Source organism: Temnothorax nylanderi, unplaced genomic scaffold, assembly GCF_030848795.1.
Source record: "Temnothorax nylanderi isolate EJ_2023f unplaced genomic scaffold, tnyl_v1.0 TNYL_tig0261_pilon, whole genome shotgun sequence".
Taxonomy (NCBI): Eukaryota; Metazoa; Arthropoda; class Insecta; order Hymenoptera; family Formicidae; genus Temnothorax; species Temnothorax nylanderi.
In genome coordinates this window covers 245,184-263,692 of record NW_027249323.1, presented here as the reverse complement: position 1 = coordinate 263,692, position 18,509 = coordinate 245,184, and the positions used below count along the sequence as shown (strand labels likewise).

The window sequence follows — 18,509 nt, the reverse complement described above, 5'->3', positions numbered from 1 at the left end:
ACTATCGCGCTTAGTCTTTGGATCTTTAGCTGTTTCTTTTTTCTTCTTATACTAAAATATATAAAAAATACACAGACACGCGTGTTCCTTATTGCATTTGCGATGCACACTCAAGTAAAAAGATATTATAGTTAACATTATTCTCGATGTCTTAATTTAAAGCGAAAATATATTAAAAATATTTCAAATAATATAAAAAATATATATATTTGAAAAAATTATCAGTATCATATACATGTTAAAATCGTAATTATATAACTTATTGCCATTTAAAATCATTTTTCGCATAATAACAATAGAAATAATTATCAGCAAAAATGTTTAATTCTTATAAAGATATATAATTATTTAGATATATATAATTATTTAGATTAAATTATATGTGATAGTACCCAAGTAGCAAAGATGACGTCTAAAGACGTCTTATTGACGTCATAGACGTCATTAAGACGTCATTTGACGTCACTTTGCTACTTAAGTACTGAGAAGGCCTTCTGTACCGTCTGTGCAGTTCAGTCTTTACATTTTTACAACAACCATTATAAATATCTTGTTACGCTTTAGATACGTATTGAAATATTATCTGTGCGTTTTGTTATTAATTTTATATCTTAAGATCATATGATAAATAATTTTGACTAACAATTATTCGTCCTTTTTTCAGTTAATTTTACTCATAATATACAAGTATCGCAGTTCCAACACATTAAGCTTTAATGATTGATGATTTCTCAACATTCTAAATTTAAGAGTTCAGTACAACAATGGTTTAACTTATTAAAATCTGGGAAAATTAATTTTGAAATCAAAATAATTTAAACTGTATTTAGATTAATTTAAAAAAAAAAGGAAAAATTATAATTAAAGGTCATTGTTGCGACCCCAGGATTTGCCGAAAACTGGATTAGGTAAATGCGTCTTCAAGGTAACAGTGTTAGAGTGATACTGTGCATATGATACTTGCGTTTTCGACTTCGAGATCTATCTCTTGCTGTCGTGTCTTTGTAGAAGATCACACAAGGCAGCTATGTAGCTTTGTGCCATCTGCAGGGTTTCGAACTTGCTGAGTTTGTGGTCGGTCCCGAGACTCGGCACGACTTCGCGCAGCTTGTCGAAGGCGTCGTTCAGACCGTTCATGCGACGTCGTTCGCGCGCGTTTGCGGCGAGACGCCGACGCTTGAGTACCGTCGGCGACGGCGGCACGTCGCGAGATCTCCGTCTGCCCTTCCGCGGACTCACCGGCGGCGTCGTCGGCATTCTCTGAAAAAAATAAAAAAAATAAAAATTGCAGCTCGATCGGAGACGAATCGGACTCGGTGCACTTTCAATTATTATTATTATTATTTCAATTATTATTATTATTATTAATTATTAACAATTAGGTTAAATATATATCATCTATATTAGAATTTAATTACTAGCTTTATTTACTCGGTCGAGCTTAAATTGCAATTTGAATCAATTCTTAACGCGAAAGTCGAGTATATATTTACCTGCGTCGAGATGATGGGCTCCCAACAATTGGCGCGAGGTTCGACAATCGTGAGGATCGGCTTGCTGTTCTCCAGGGGTTGATATCTCGGTTCTTGAGGAGACGTCTCGTAGCAATATGACGGCGGCTGATAATCCATTGAGCTTTCCTCGTACAATGTCGATCGCGGTGACGTGGTCTGATCCATCGAGTGCGGCGGTTCGTATCTGTAAATTTGCAAGGATACCCCGAAGTCGGTAATCTAATCTTGTCGATAAGACTCTCGGTGAAATCCTTAGCACCTTACGTTTTTACCTTTGCGGAGTGACGGGCGTCAGGACCCCGTAAGGTCCTCGATCGTATCCCTCCGGAGTCTTCGTATATTCTGACACCATGTCCTTGGCGTAGTCCAGCGTCTCGATGTCTCTTCGCGGCGTGAGCTCGCTCTCGTGCGTGCAATTGTCTTGATACGCGATTCTCGTGGACTCGTAGTTCGGGGAGTTGTACGGCGACGGATACAGGGGGTCGTAGCTCCTCGCCGAGTTCGGGTATGCGGGTGTTAACATGTCGGATTGCGTGTTCTGATAGTTGCAGTGATGGTTCGATAGCAGGGCCATGATCGGATTGGAAAAGTTATTTGATTGACTTGGCACAACAAGAATATATCTCTATGCGTAACACATACGGAGCCTCATCAGAGTTGTGTCACATCAAGGTGAAGTGTAGCTAAAGTAATTTTCTTTTTATATACAAGGTCGAGATTCTTGTGTAAGCGAATTTTTTACATCTCTATGATCTTTGTCAAATTGTCCCGACGTCACACAGAAGAAAGGGCTGAAGCACCAGGTTCGTCAGCGTTGATTCACATTCCATTGAGTTTGTCAACACAGCTAAGTAATGGCTTTTAGGCGACTTATTCTTATGCTATTGCTTAATACACACCGCATTAAACAATTTTATCGCATCTAATAAAATATATCCGATATAACATTGAGAGATGGACTTCTTGTGCGTCAGGAATACCGCATGTACTATTCGACACATCACCTACGCGAAATCAACCCGATCGAATTCTCGCGCGAACTTTGTCCTCGCTGATAGTGTCTTAGTTCACTGCGTTCCTCGTATCGAAATTCTTGTACGCGTGGGCCGTGAGGCCGAGAAAGGAACATCGAGACCGAACTGTCAGGCATTCGATCAAGTCGGCGGAAGGACGCCAAGGTGGACACCACAATCCTGATCCTCGCGGTGTAAAGGTTCGAGTTTGAGTGCGCCTGGCGCGTGCCAGAGCGCCCGTCAGCAGATCAACATATGGTTCCCACCTTGTTTTCTACCTATCCCTCTGGGCGATACGTACACCTGGCAGTGGCTCATTCGGGCTCCTTCTGTATCTACCCCTCTTCTCCTCAGGTTCTTCGACATCCGCTCCGCAGGCACGCCCGCGCCGCAAGTCCATCCTACCTCCGCTCCGCGACCCGCTGAGAAATGACCGGCGCGGCGGCCTGAAAGAAAGAGCTCGCGGATGTTCTTTGCGAAGGAAGAGTTTACTTTTCTATTGTAATCAGCGGAATGATAAACAAGAAACTCTAAAATTGAAAGTCTTATTTCTATATATTGTCTTGATAAGAAATTGTTTAAAGTCGAACTTTGTCTATGCTGATTTATTGAGTGCTATTATGAATTCATTGAAAACTCATGCGGTCCATTACAATATCGCGATGATGTTTCTGAATTTTGCGGCGCTTATCAGACGACGAATTAACCGTGGCAGCGGTGGCAGTGGCGGTGACGTGCAGAAATTAATTTCCAATTTCCGATTTCCCGTCTTTCTTCCTGCTTAGTGCTCGGATCGTCACGATGACCGACGGCAGAACGACAGATGCTTTCACAATAGAAGCCACTCCACGTGTAATAACCATGTTATATCGTCGCATTTTTGTATAGGTAGCATCAAAAGAACAACGAAGACGTAACGCGACGGAGAGAGGAAACCAAGCATTTATGATTCTCGTGAATGCGGTTTTCCGTCGTCTATAATCTAAAAACGAAATAAAGGCGTGCAATTAGTAGTTTCAAATTCAATTGTAAGATGAGACTGACAATTTTTTTTTAAATGTCGTATTTAAACTACCAGATGTTGCATTTTACTTCGACATGTGTGAATTTCTTTATTATTTTAAGAAATATATTGAAGTAATTACATACAAAATAATAATTCCGTGCGTTTTCATATGATTAATTTTATAGCAATTAGACATGATTAGAATCATTTTTGCTTTTAAAGACGTCATTAAACGTCTTTTAGACATTATATCATAAGACGTCTTATGTCCCAATTTTGGACAACACATGCGTGCTGTCTGGGAATCGTGTCTATCAAAGTCGTATCAATTTTAGTCTTTTACGATTTTTGATAACGCACCGTTGAAATGGTTCGAACAATATTCACGTAATATTGATCGATTTGTGACCGAGTCGTGGACACTCTGTGGGCGAATCGTACGCGCCGACGAAGGTTGATACGAATGCCGACCGAAAGGGAAGGGAGGGAAGGTAGTAAAATACAACGGTCGCGTGCTACTACCACTGCGGACCCCTTCGCCTTAAGACAATTAGCGATATCCATCTCCTGTGGAGTTCTACCCCTCGTACGGAACGGAACGGAACGGGCCCAGACTCGGCGCGCGTGGCATTCGTCTACAAGCGTATAACGAGAAGTGCCGCAAGGTGTCGGCCAGCCGAGGGCGGGAGATCTCAGGATAAAGACGCGCGCGGCGCCGGAAGGAAGCCTTCGAGAGTGATTGCGCCCGAGTCGAAATTCCCGCCGTTCGGTACCCTACCGTAACGTTGAACCGTGTGTTAATGTTGTCAACAGTGCCAGAACTTTAAAAGACGCTAAAGCGCGACGCGAGCTAAAGTGTGACGTGATGGCGACGAGGCTTTACAATTATTTTCGAGATAATAAAACACTTTCTCTCTTTTGTATTCGTACGAGATGAACAATGGTATAATAACGACAAATATTTATAATAATTACTAAAGTGTGAATTATTCAGACTATATGATGGAAATTGTAAAAAATAGTAAACTAAATGTTAATCCAAAATTTGTGAAATTGCGATGAAATACTGAAATTTGAGAAAATTGAATGTTTTGCTAAAAGTGACGTGCAGCTGTCTTTCGATTTCCTCGTTGAAAATGAAATAAAAGTGAAATGGCGTTGGGTGAAGGTTAATTCTATCTCTCTCGTAAAGCGATGCCGTTGATAAGGGACTTTTAATAACCTTGTATTAAGAATCGCGATACAGTGGGAAGAAGGTGTAAGGTGTTGGTGACTGAAGGCGGGAGATCTCGTGATAGCAGCCGAGGAGAAGAGTGCACTCGGGAGGAACGACACCTTGCGCAACCGGGTGAGTAGTTTAATCAATAGATACTGCCGAGTAGACATTTAAACGCGTTCGATATAAACAATTACGTCCCGTTAATGTTTAATTTCGATATCATCTTTTCACTGCGGGAAACTTTGGCACAAAACGTGCACTGTAGATGATAGACGCTCAACACAATGAACGACGTTGTGAACGGCCAGAGTAACTTTTTGCCAGCGCATGTTCTTTATAACAATTGTTGAAACTGTTGCTGAATTGTTTTAAAATTATTAACAATATTTTTTAGTTGCTAAGCAATCGTTGATAAAATAATTGCCGAGCGCTTATAGGCGCTAATAGCATAGGATGATCGATATGCTATAGGCTCTAACAACAATGAGAAAATATTTTAAGCTATTTAGGTAACTATAGAGATATATTGGCGAATATTCTATAGCAACAATTTTTTTCTGACTTTGGATAAATTTGACTATGGTCATGATTGAGAACGTACCCTCGTCATATAATAATTAACTTTTCGTCAGCTCATATTCAATTCCATCCACATCCAATTAGAAACTCCATTCGAGGGATGGAGCGCGTGACGAGCGTATGATAGATCGACTATTGCTGTTTGCAATTTCAACACTCCGCCGTTTTTGGAAACGAATCTGAAACGTATTTGAGAGCCATATGGCATTGCAAGCGCGTAGCGAAATCCTCGACGCATCCTCTAATTTTTCTTATGACGCTCAAAATCGTATTACATGTACGTTTCAAGATATATTTCAAGAAAATTTAATGAAATAATTTTATATAATTAAAATATATGCACATATGTGTAACGTATTAATATCGGAAGAACGTATGCAAAACGTAACATACTAACGTAACAATTATTAGATATATGTATAAGTTTATTTAATTTAACAAAAAAATATCTCTATTTCTGTAAATATGTGCGCGATAAGCAATTATATGTACCGAGTTGCAATATTCCATATCCGTTTCATAGCGTTTGAAATGACACTATTTATTAAGCGTTCACTTTCCGAAAATCTTTGCAACAGGGTTGCAAGATCAGATCGAAAATATCGTAGATACGCGATGTTAAAAACATCGATAATATACTTCCTTATTTCTATTCTTACTCGGCACTCTATTACCGATTCGTGATAAAATAAACAGAAAGGACTTGATAAGACAGAAAGTCGTTGCGAGATGGGGAATTCAGAGAAGCGTCTTGAAAATTCATACTTTCGAAATGACAGATAATACAAAGCAAATTGCGTCCTGTAATTACGATACGTCGCTCTGCAACGAACATCAAGCCGCAGAATTAGATGTATACCTTTCAGCAATCATTCGGCATCAGCTATAAGTACCTAATAGGAACAATTGTTTCAAGAGTTGTGTTACACAAAGAATTGTTAATATTGCGAGATATTGCGTATGACTGGACGATATGGTAAGGATCGAAAAGACCCGTGATGCCCTTAGTACGCCACTAATATAAGTAAAATGGATTTCTTCGACGGGTACAACTACAGAGTCAACAAAATTCTATTGTCGGCAATCGGCCAATGGCCTTACCAATCGTCCAGGACGAGCCACGCAATAGTCTTCGTCATAGTAACTATAGTTTGCTTGCAAATTCTTACTAAGGTACGACGACGACTACCTACTCCATTGCGTTATTTCGAAGAAATAAATTCATTCAACTCACGCTTCTCCTTCATGGTGTAGAATAAACTTTATATTAAAAAGACGAGTCGTAATCGTGGATTTAATTTTTTTTGCATAACTATGATAATAATTAATTCTTTCAAGCTATGTGGTATGTTCCCCTACATTTACGATATGGACATCGTGATCGAGTGTCTTGTTCCGATAATGGTTGATGTATCGGGTATGACGAAAATAATGAATTCCACACTGTGCGTGAATGAGGTATGTGGGATCATTTTCTCTGTGATATGTATCTGAGTAATTAACTTCATTCATCCTGTCGTGATAAAAATGTTTTTCTGCTCGCGAATTGTTTCAATGTGTCAATTTACGAAGCGTACCGCCAAACATTTAACTCCAACAAAACATAAAACCTCAAGCAACGTATTGGTATACTTTGAACGTATACTTAAATAATTTATGCAAATAAATTTATAGATCAGGGCATTACTCGATCGAATACGAGATGATTTTTATTCGTTGAAAAATTCCAATGATACAAAGATTCTTAAAAAATACGCGGATAGTGGCAAAAAATCCTCGACTATTTACGTTTGTGAGTATTAGTCCGAGAACGAAATTTTCATATTCGTTTAATTAATTTATTAGGCCTATATATCTTCAAATAACTTTTCTTTAGGTGTGCTATATTCGCTAACGGTAGTATTTATGTTGATGCCCTTCCAACCGTTAATCCTTCGTGTCGCCAACGCCACGACTCGGCCCATGTTGCACAGAGTCGAATATTACGTCGACATGGATCAATTTTATTTTCCAATTTTGATTCACGGATATTTTACCGCTATAATTTGCGTTACGTCCATCGTCGCAACTGATGCGATATTTATCATATTTGTGCAACACGCTTGCGGGCTATTTATCATAACTGGGTGAGTAACAGCGTCTCACGGGAGAAGATTTAACGAGGGGGCCCTCTTCTTTCTCAATTTTATTTCGTTATCCTTGAAGCTCGCGAATAGAACAAGCGATACAGGAGGTATACCTGACCGGAGATGTCAATCCCCCAATTACGAAAGATACAGCATATCGAAATATGATACAATGCATTCACGATCACAGAGCGGCTATAAGGTTTGTGTCGTTTTACACCTCGATTATTGTAATCTAGATATCTAAACACTGCTTGTTTTGGAATAAAAATAGAAATTTATGTAGTCTTATACAAATATATGATTTAATTAATTGTCTAATTTTCCCGGTATCACGACGTGTTCATTCATTTTTATTGAAATATATTTGAATCAAGGTTTGTTAATCTCATGGAAATTGTGTACTCCAAGCACTTTCTGTTTCATTCTGGGCTGAATATGATAGCTATGAGCGTTACGAGCGTTGGGGTATGTGCGTTTTGTACATATTATTATGCTAATTGCGATAGTATCGAGGATTGATGTCAACTAATTTAGTAATGTACCGGCAGATGAACGATTGCAGAGATAAGTAATTTCGTAAATCTAAAGTTATTTTACATCTTAGACAGCATCGTGCCTAAAATCGGAACATAAGACGTCTTATGTCTCGATTTTAGACACGCGTGCTGTCTGGGATCTTACATTGATTTACACAAAGGATAGACACTCTTTATTACTCTTTTAATCATATTATTACTAAATTTATTATATATTTGATTGGATGTTTAATTCTAGGATTGTCATATATCTGTGACAAAATTTCAAGATGCTAATTTGCTTCTTGGGATTTTCTCCTTTCTTAAATGTTTGTATTTCGCAATGTAACAAGCAAATTTGAATTTTGATTTTATAATGGTATTTTTTGCCGTATGTGGAATCCCCCCTCTAAAAAAAGATTTGTTGAAAAATATACATTTTTATCACAATTACATGAATAAAAATATTCGAAAGGTGGAGAAAGTCCATTGTGTAACCTAAATTTACAAAATAATATGTGTATAGTCGCTCTCCTACAATTAAAATAGTGATTAATTATCCGGCCACAATTAATGTAATGTCGTTTAGGCTGTGTCAAAATCGGACGATCTGTCTGAGCTTCTTAGACTAGTAGCGGTAACGTGTGCGTTATCATTTCATCTATGCTTCGAATGTATTAATGCTCAGAGATTGATAGATAATAGTGGATATCTTCATACTAATCTGTAAGTATGTTACGTATCTCGCGTAAGCATTAAAAACAAGATAATTAATATTATTGTTAGAAGTATATGAACATAACAATTAATTTAATGGATTCAATGAACTAGCCTAGTCAACACGCATGTCTCAAATCGGAACATATGACGTCTTAAAGACGTCATTAAGACATTTTCAAGACGTTTTATGATGTCTTTAAGATGTCTTGTGTCCAATTTGGGACATTGTGTTCACTGGGATATGAATATAAATTTAGAAGCATAGAAAAACGCAATCTCATGTCTATAATTGCAGAATAAATTTAAACTGGTACGATGCGTCGCCCAGAACAAAAAAGCTTGTCCTTTTTATGATGATGAAAACACAGCCGCCTTGCGTATTAACGGCCGGCGGTATGTTCGTTTTGTGCATGGAAACATTCGCCACGGTAAGATAATTTCTCTGAATCTATAAGGGGATGAAAAGGGTACGTCGACATAACGTTTACGTGAAAAAAATGTATCGTGTCGTATGCCTCAATTGAAGTACATATCTTATCTATTGTATATGACTGAAACACATTTCTTCATTATGTTGTCAATCGCAATTATATTATGTTTACACTTAAATACTGTCCTTACAATGTTATCCGTTCTTCTTCAAGATTTTGAAGACTGCTGTGTCATATTTTACTTTCTTACGCTCGGCGCATTGATGGACACAGCTTTCCGAGATAATTGATGCGATCATGATAACAAGAGGCAACAACAATCCACTAGTTAGATCTAGCACTGACTAGCATCGGTTACCTAGAAATTTTGATCTAAAATTGAAAACAATCGCTACAGTTACTAAAATTGTATCTTACATCGAAGTTACTAAATTGATGCGAACTATATATTTAATATCAGTGTCATATATATGTGTGTGTGTGTATATATTATATATATATATATATATATATATATATATATATATATGTATATATAATATTCTATAAAGTGCCATTACTATTAATAATAAGTAAGTAAGTATTATATATCAAAATGATTAGTCTTGTATCAGGTCATCTGATTCAGATGTCATCTGTTCGAAAGCAACGTATAATTTGGTTTTGGAGATGGTGTATCTCCATCTCTCTCGAACTGTCTCTAACTTAAAAAAAAAAAACGAAGTTGTCCTTGAAAATTTTTGAACGCTTCCACTTATAAAAAATGTATACACTATGTGTACATTTTTTATAAGTGGAAGGGTTAATGGCAACCCGCCGAGAGTGTATCTCTAAGAAAGCAGAAGGGAGGCCTAGGATTTTATACAGGCCGAACTTCAGGAGGCCATGGCTTGATCTTGAGCTATAGTGCCGTTGAAAAAGAGAAATTCGATTTCTCGAAAAAGGAAAAAGGTGATTAAATGATGATTAAAAATTATCATTTGACACACCTCGAAAAACTTGTAAATTATAAGTTATACGAAAAATTGTTATACATATACAAATGATTTCGAGGGGGTCATTACATGACCCCCCTTATAATTACTTATAATTTACAAGTTTTTCGAGGTGTGTAAGTTATAAGTGCCCCACCCTGTATATACATAGGTATATACATTATAGGTATACATTATATAATTTAGGATAACTGGGAGAAATACGTCACACTTAACAAAAATTTGATTTTTTTCTATTCTTTTTTCTCTTTGAAATATTTTTGCATACTAGGCTTCTGTTTCCTTCTTTTATCTGTTATTAGTATATAATTTTAATAAAATATTTTAGTAATTATTTACTTTAAGGGAAGCATCTTCGAAGACCTTAACCTTGACATATGTTGTCAAGGACATGACCCTGAGTAACTTTTCCTTATAACTTAATCGTCGCTTATAACTTATTTAAAAGTTATGAACAAAAAAAGTTTGAGAAATATAACAGTTTGTGTCAATACTAAGGTAAGTAATTTGCTGATATGTGTATATATAAATAGTACACATGTAGGCGGGAGAGGGGCTGCCGCCCCTCTTCCGCAGGCAGGGGAGGGTGGGGATGGACCTTGGTTTACATGGAAAGTTGAAAACCCGAACCGTACAATGATAAACTTCGTTTCATCTTATAAGCAGAGTTGGGGTAAGATGAGGTAGGGTGGACCTCGCTTCTCGTGAATGTTTCTCTAGACAGTATTGTACTTTCCACGCAAAGCGAGGTCCACCACACCCCACACCAACCCTGCTTATAAGGTGAAACAAGGTTTATTATTTTACAGTTAGGGTTTTCAACTTTCTACGTGAATCGAGGTCCATCTCCACCCACCTCCGCCTACATGTGTACTATCTATACATACATATATCAGCAAATTACTTTTTTTTTAGTACTGACACAAACTATGGAAACGCATGGAAAGTGTATGCATGGGGACAGTAGGTTCCACGCCTCTTATAATTTCCACATACATATTAGTCGTTTGTGCCTTTTCAATACTCAAAATAAATGTTATATTTCTCAAACTTTTTTTGTTCATAACTTTTAAACAAGCAATGAGCGACGATTAAGTTATAAGGAAAAATTACTCAGAATCATGTCCTTGACAACATTTGTCAAGGTCAAGGTCATCGGAAGTGCTTCCCCTAAAGTGAATAATTATCAATATTTTGATTGTTTTTATTATTAAAAAGAAAGAAATACAGTTTTGCAAATTGGCATATTACTCAACCATGTGTCACATAGTATAAGGTAATATACCACGTACAAACATGTAGTAATTTAACATCCAAAGTTACTTTATTCATAAAAACAGTACAGATAGTCTTTAAAATAAGTCAGTATAAATAGTTTTTTAAATAAAAAATAAAATTTTGAAATTTAATTGTAATATTAAAATTATTGTAATATTGGATTGCAACATTTGAAATTAAAATGAAAAATAAATCTTAAAAACTTTAAAACCTTAAACTTTATAAATTTTGAAACCTTATAAACTTTAAAATTTTATAACTTTTCAGCTACATTTTTTTTTGTTTTTTGTGCACATTCGAGGCATTCTTGTTTAGAACATGTAAAAAAATGTTTTTATTACTTTCTTTGTACCTCAATAGTGTTGTGTAGGGGAGACCGGGGCAAAGTCATCACCGGGGCGGAGTCGTCACTACAGTTATCTCGAAACCTGTATGTTGTGTGAACTCGCCATTAATATAGTAAACGCTACTTATGGTGCCCATGTGACCAACGGAGTTTGGTGAGATTATGTGCCATGTTGTAATTTTTATTAAGGCAAACGTGTTTTTGGAGGTCAAAAGTGAAATTTTTTGCGCGTCAAAAATTTTTAATATTTTAAATATTATTTTCTCTCCAAATTTTGAGATAAGTGATTCTGAAGAGTAATGCATGCTGAACATGAATCCAGTGAAGTTTTTTTTTATTTTCGTTGATTTCTAATATTTTATGAGCGATCAAAATCTGTGTCCGGGGTGAAGTCGTCACCATTACCAAGTCCAGGGCGGACTCGTCACTGTGACGACTTTAGGTGGTTTCACTCTATTTTTCGTTGCAAATTCGTTATTATATTTCTCAATTGCAAGAAAATGATACGCACGTACCATCAAAAAACGACTCCCGTCGACAAGAAGCAACTCAGGAAGGCAATTCTTGCGGTAAAAAAAGATAAAAATAATGAAACAGATAAAATTAAGACAAAAGTAGCCGCAAAACAATTTGGAGTCCCGAGAACTACGTTGAACGACTGGCCGAAGAAGAATAATGATGAAATAGTACATTTGGATGACGTGGCCGTACGATATTATGGAAGCTTCAAAAATCAAAGGGCGAAAATCAAAGTTAAGGAAGCAGCAGTGGTCGGATTCCGATGAGGACTTGGATAATATGTGCTGCGTGTGCTTAGAGATGACAAAGAACAGAGCTGACGAGAAACAGTGCATTTCGTTCGAGCATAGGGCACACAAGTGCGTGCGCTTTTCTTGTAATTATTTTCCGTCATCGTGTTTTTAATTAATAAATGTTTCCATTTTTCTATTAAAAAATAATTAATAAAATGTATCCTATTATTTTTCATGATCGGAATTATGTATTTTTATTCAAAATCCAGCCCGAGATGGTGTGACGACTCCGCCCCGGCAATTTTGACATTTCAATTTTTGAACTTTTGTCGTTTTTACTCTATACCGGTTGAACAAAGCGACGTAGACCAAAAATGTCCCTATTTTTGTAGCCAAGGGTTCACTCTTTACAACGGTACACCACATTTTACTAAAATTATTTATTTTGTTGTTAAAAATCGGCACCGTAAAAATAGTGACGACTTCACCCCGGTACTAGTTACTACAAGTAGTCTAAATTATCCGGAATACAATTTTGCAAAATATTAAAGTACGTAGCTTATTTATAGCGCATGAAATATTATATTTAGGTCTATTTATTTTTAACATTTATACGCGAAAATATTTGTTTATACAGTTTACAACTTCCTAATCTATTAGCAGTAGAAAGCTGTAAACAGTACTGGCATTTTACCCCTACCTATATATGTATTACCATATTCTCCCAAGAGGCAGTTTTATATTGTAATGAGCCTGTACAATACGGCTGTCAATAAAACAAATCAGCGACGTACTGAATACTTTCATCCTAACCAATACTAATAGAACGACAACTATAATATTGCTAGGAAATAAACAAAACTTAAGCAAAACGTCAGATATAGAACTATGAACAATTTCATGGTATTTACAGAAGCGCTTTTAGCCGTAGGTTTATTAAACATAACGAGTAGCATATTCCCCGCAGTTATATCCTATGTAAAATATATGCTATCGACCGCGAGAGAATAAATGGTTAATAAAAAATTAATAACAATTAATACGCTCCATTATCAGACATAAACAGACATAATGAACATCATTATGCGGAGGAAAATCCTCATTGCCGAAAGGAAACACACATCCAGGGCCAATTCCATATTAATGTCTGGATGGTAATTTTAGATAATCAAGTTATCGGGCCGTATTTTTTTCCGGAAAATATTAACGTCACAGCAGAAGTTTATTCCGCTTTCCTGGAGGAAACATTACCTAATTTATTAGAAGATATTCCATTGGCTGTATTACCAAATATTATCTTTCAACAAGATGGCCATCCTGCTCATACATCCCTTCTCGTTCGTAATATACTAAATCAAAGATTTCCTAACAGATGGATAGGCATCCATAGTACTCTGCATGAATGGCCCCCACGCTCTCCTGACCTCTAACACCTATGGATTTTTTTGTATGGGGTTACATACGAGATCAGGTTTATGAGACACTGCCACCTTGTAGAAACGAGTTTATATCTTAATATTTATATTACTGATTACTGATGATTTTTGTTTAATCTCTGCGCTTTCGACAAATTTCCATCAGACATACGAGACATTCACTTAAATTATGCAAAACATTCAATTTTAATAGACTTCAACATTGATCGGTTAAAACAGAAGCCAAAGTGACAAGGTATGAAAATACATTTTATAAAGTAAACGTGACAAACGAGGGATGCCTTATTTTTCTCTTACCAAGAAAGCTGGATCATAGTCGATCATAGTTATTATACATTATTATTTTATTATTTCAATTATTTTATTTTGCACGGAACAAAATATTTAATACAAAAATTAATATAAATTATATATATACAATATATATATATATATATATATATATATATATATATATAAATAATCTGAAATAAATGTTATTAGGCACAAGATCCGCTGATAACCGTTTCCATCGTTATTTATAACGATAAAAACGATTATCAGCGGATCTTATGTCTAACAACATTTATTTCAGAATATTAATATTTCATCATTAACATTAATAATTAATTCAATATACTGATGCTAATAAGCATCTTTATGTAAATAATGCTACTGAATCTCATATAAATCTACAAGAAATTTATTACTGAAAAGTATTCATTAAATATTATGATAATTTGCCTTATATAAACTATTCATTAGCATCATATTTAAAATGTATATTTTATACTAATAAACCTCTTGTTTATGAGATTAAGATTAAGATTTTTAAGATGCAGCAGCATCATTTATATAAAGAATTATATAATGCTCATTAGTATTGATATATTAAATTGATTATCAATTTAATGATAAATTATTTATTAATTAAACAAAATGAATATTGTAAGATTTGTTAATGGTGATTTCTGCCATTATTTAAACTTACATTGAATGAAATTTATTAGCCGACTTATAATTTAAATTTGCACACATATGCTAATTGCTGACTTTTGTCCTGTGCATAAACATTGTGTGCAAAAAATAATTTAAGTAATAAAATTATAATATATAATGATTATGATGGTTTATGGTACGAGCTTTTTTCGTAAGAGAGAATATGTCTTTCGTTTTCTTAATAAAATTTATTTCATAACCTGTATTGTCATCTCGACTTCTGTTTTAACTTTACTGCTACGGAAATCCGTCACAATTGTATTGCAACTTCGGGCGCTAAAAAGTTCATTTTATTGTAAAAAAGATATGCGAGTGATTATAGGTGATGCACCGAAGTCAACGCAATTGTGAACGACCATGCGCGCCTGCTCGAATGGGCAACCCGCCGTACCGCTCTGTATCGTCTTGATACACCCTGTACATATACATATATATATATATATATATACATATATATATATATATATAGATGTCATCAAATTCGCGCTCACTATTTACACAGCGATATTCTTTATTGAAAATTGAGTCGAAAAGTTCTAAACCATTTTTTTCTATAATGCTTAGTAAAATAGTAATTATTGAGCAAAGGCAATCCACTCAAGAGCCAATTTCACCAACCACGGTTAGCTTAACCTACGGTTAAAGTTAGCAGGGTGGATTCATTTCTATTGGTCAATCCTGTTAACTTTAACCGTCGGTTAAGCTAACCGTAGTTGGTGAAATTGGCTCTCAGCGCCGTCTTTTAGCCGGCCGTACGTCAGTGAAGCGTGCGCCTGATAGTATGAGTGAGCACACACTACCAGGCACGCGGCTCACTGACGTACGGCCAGCTAAAAGACGGCGCTGAGTGGATTGACTTTGCTTAATAATTACTATTTTACTAATCATTATAAAAAGAAAATGGTTTAGGACTTTTCGACTCAATTTTTAATAAGGAATAGTGTAAATAGTGGGCGCGAATTTGGTGACACTCTGTGTATATATACACTACCGCTCATTAATTTCAATACACCCCTAGATTCGTATAGGTTTCTCTGTAAAGGATGAACATGATACGTGTGTTTTGCACAGAAATGAATGCACTTGCTGTTATAAATACTTTACTTGCATGTATCGTATTTTTATATATTATTTATATAAAAATCCTTGAAAACTGTAGTTTTCGAAAAAACGGGGTTAACAGCCGGATAGTGTTTGATCCCTGAAAATAAAGAAAATACGCGCGCAAGGTCAGGTTAGGTGACATATACAAAATATAGATACTTTTCAAATAAAGCTAAAATATCTCGCGTATATTAAGCTGAACAGTTAATACAAGCCGTAGGCTCGACTTTTGATTGATATATATTATTTATGTCTCCCTATATGACTCCGTATATAACGGTATCGATTGTACTAAACACGGTACTAAACACAGCCGGCTACACGGGGTTGTATAACATTTCCGAGGGTAAACCCCTGATGTTCCGCACGGAATATTTCATAAACTCTGAGAAGTGTTACTACCCGTTGCTGGTGCAATCGTACATTGGCACCTTCGGATTCGTCACAATCATCGTGGCGATCGACTCGATGTTGATGTTTCACGTTCATGTGTCTTACAAAGTGCCATTATTGCAGAGTTACCCCAGAATCTCGCATATCCCACATGAATGTGAGATGTGCGAGATCTTGGGATAACTCCGCAATAATGGCACTTTGTAAGACTAAACAACATTTTAATTCGAAACGCATCCTCGTGCATTTAATTGGTATATTCGCGTCTACATGTTGCTTGCGAGAAATCTGATCAGTGTTTATCTCATCTCTCATTTCATACTGAACTATCTCATATTGTCACACGTTTCTTACACATTTTATTAAATCTTTGATACGTAGAAGTATATATATATTTTTTTTTATCGTGTAAATCGATTATTGTTGAGCGAGAGAGAAAGGGCAAATGTGATGGAATAAATATTTGTCATTGGTCACTGAGTGTCTTATTAATGCGTACGTTATGATAATAATAATTCGTTTCGTCCATACATCACGCCGTAAAGATAGAACGATATATGGTCACAAGGTAGAGATAGTGATATTAAATTTAAATATTAATGTTTATCTACTTTACTCGATCGAAATTCAAGATCCTTGGATCCGATTTATGTTTAAGATACGTTTATTAATGAGCATTTTTTAGATAAATTGGCTAGCACGGATTGTTAACGCAGATTAACTTTAGACATAAATTTGTATCCAAACTTTAACAGCAAATGTATATTCTAAGAATGTTCAGAGGATATCGTAAAGTATAAGATTTTATGAGGATGTTCTCAGTATATTAAGTACATCCTTAGTATATTCTATAGATATACAGATATTGGATATTATTGCTGTTAGGGAATAATTAAAGGAGGAGGCTGCGTATAGATGTGTTAAAAATTGTGTGATCGTGCACAATCACATAATAGAGTTAGTATCTCTGAATAATTACATTATATCTTTTGTTGCTAATAATTTCGTGTGCATTATAGCCGTTTTTTATGTAAATTATGGCAATTAATATTTTTTATGTGTGTACATATTCCATTCAATTTATGTATATCTATCGAAGAAAATGGAGCGTTGAGCCGCAACAAGGTGTTGGTGTTCATATTTTCTATATTTAAGTAAAGAAATGTACATAATATACATATACATATATATTCCAACTTAATAGACTGCGCGCCGATTATTTGTCGGACTTGAAACACAGCTATCGTTGGAACATTAATACCCTTCCCTCCCCGGAATTAAATCGACGCGATTTAATTATTTTAGAAAACTGTAGAAAGTTTATTAAATAATAGGGGAGACCGGGGCGAAGTCGGCCCTATTTTTTCGGTGCCGATTTTTAACAACAAAATAAATCATTTTAGTGAAATATAGTATACTATTGTGTAAAGAGTAAACCCTTGGCTACAAAATTTATATAGGCATTTTTGGTCTACGTCGCTTTGTTCAACCGGTATAGAGTAAAAACGACAAAGGTGCAAAAATCGAAAAGTCAAAATTCCCGGGGCGGAGTCGTGTCTTCATTCTCGGACTGGATTTTAAATAAAGATACATAATTTTGATCATAAAAAATAATAGAATATACTTTCCCATACAGCACATGATATCATTCGAATGTTCTGTACTCGTACCGTAAATATACGTACCAATATACTTCGAACATTTCTATAACATCTCTAGTAGTATATTATTTCTCATAAATTTTCAGGACATACTTGTAATATCTCACAGTAGTATATTATTTTTCGTAAATTCTCAGGACGTACTTGTAATATCTCACAGTAGTATATTATTTTTCGTACATTCTCGTATACTACTCAGAATATAGAGTGAGTCATTTTAATAGACGCAAGCAAATATATCGAAAAATATGAAAGATATGGAAAAATGTTTTGGACAAAAGTTGTATGGTCTAAAGGAGGACATATGTATTTCAAAAAAAGATGTAAAATTTTTAATTTCTCCTTGACAAAATTATATTACCTAACTTAACTCAAGTGACATGTATTTCAAAAAAAGATATGAAATCTTTAAATTAAATTGCGCCAATTGCAAAGAGAAT

General features: G+C 35.4%; 2 protein-coding genes across 2 annotated transcripts; one reads left to right on the top strand and one right to left on the bottom strand.

Moving 5' to 3' along the window:
* Nucleotides 1-602: 602 nt before the first annotated feature.
* Nucleotides 603-2,759, bottom strand: LOC139780083 (uncharacterized). Its single transcript, XM_071718593.1, has 3 exons — nucleotides 1,787-2,759; nucleotides 1,494-1,698; nucleotides 603-1,260 (listed from the first exon to the last, which is right to left on the bottom strand). The coding sequence occupies exons 1-3, from the start codon at nucleotides 2,086-2,088 to the stop codon at nucleotides 982-984; spliced, it is 786 nt and encodes a 261-aa protein (XP_071574694.1). The 5' UTR covers nucleotides 2,089-2,759; the 3' UTR covers nucleotides 603-981.
* Nucleotides 2,760-6,360: 3,601 nt separating this feature from the next.
* On the top strand, nucleotides 6,361-9,580 carry LOC139780068 (odorant receptor 13a-like). Its single transcript, XM_071718583.1, has 9 exons — nucleotides 6,361-6,504; nucleotides 6,670-6,789; nucleotides 7,006-7,123; nucleotides 7,208-7,457; nucleotides 7,537-7,659; nucleotides 7,835-7,925; nucleotides 8,565-8,701; nucleotides 8,991-9,123; nucleotides 9,340-9,580. The coding sequence occupies exons 1-9, from the start codon at nucleotides 6,361-6,363 to the stop codon at nucleotides 9,388-9,390; spliced, it is 1,167 nt and encodes a 388-aa protein (XP_071574684.1). The 3' UTR covers nucleotides 9,391-9,580.
* Nucleotides 9,581-18,509: the final 8,929 nt, after the last annotated feature.

Excerpts from the sequence above, each read along its gene's own strand:
- LOC139780068 (XM_071718583.1), top strand. The coding sequence starts at position 6,361 with ATGGATTTCTTCGACGGGTACAACTACAGAGTCAACAAAATTCTATTG. Across the intron at positions 6,790-7,005 it reads CCACACTGTGCGTGAATGAG|ATCAGGGCATTACTCGATCG; the intron begins GTATGTGGGATC and ends ATAAATTTATAG. Across the intron at positions 9,124-9,339 it reads GCATGGAAACATTCGCCACG|ATTTTGAAGACTGCTGTGTC; the intron begins GTAAGATAATTT and ends TTCTTCTTCAAG.
- LOC139780083 (XM_071718593.1), bottom strand. The coding sequence starts at position 2,088 with ATGGCCCTGCTATCGAACCATCACTGCAACTATCAGAACACGCAATCC. Across the intron at positions 1,699-1,786 it reads ACGCCCGTCACTCCGCAAAG|ATACGAACCGCCGCACTCGA; the intron begins GTAAAAACGTAA and ends GCAAATTTACAG. Across the intron at positions 1,261-1,493 it reads AGCCCATCATCTCGACGCAG|AGAATGCCGACGACGCCGCC; the intron begins GTAAATATATAC and ends TATTTTTTTCAG.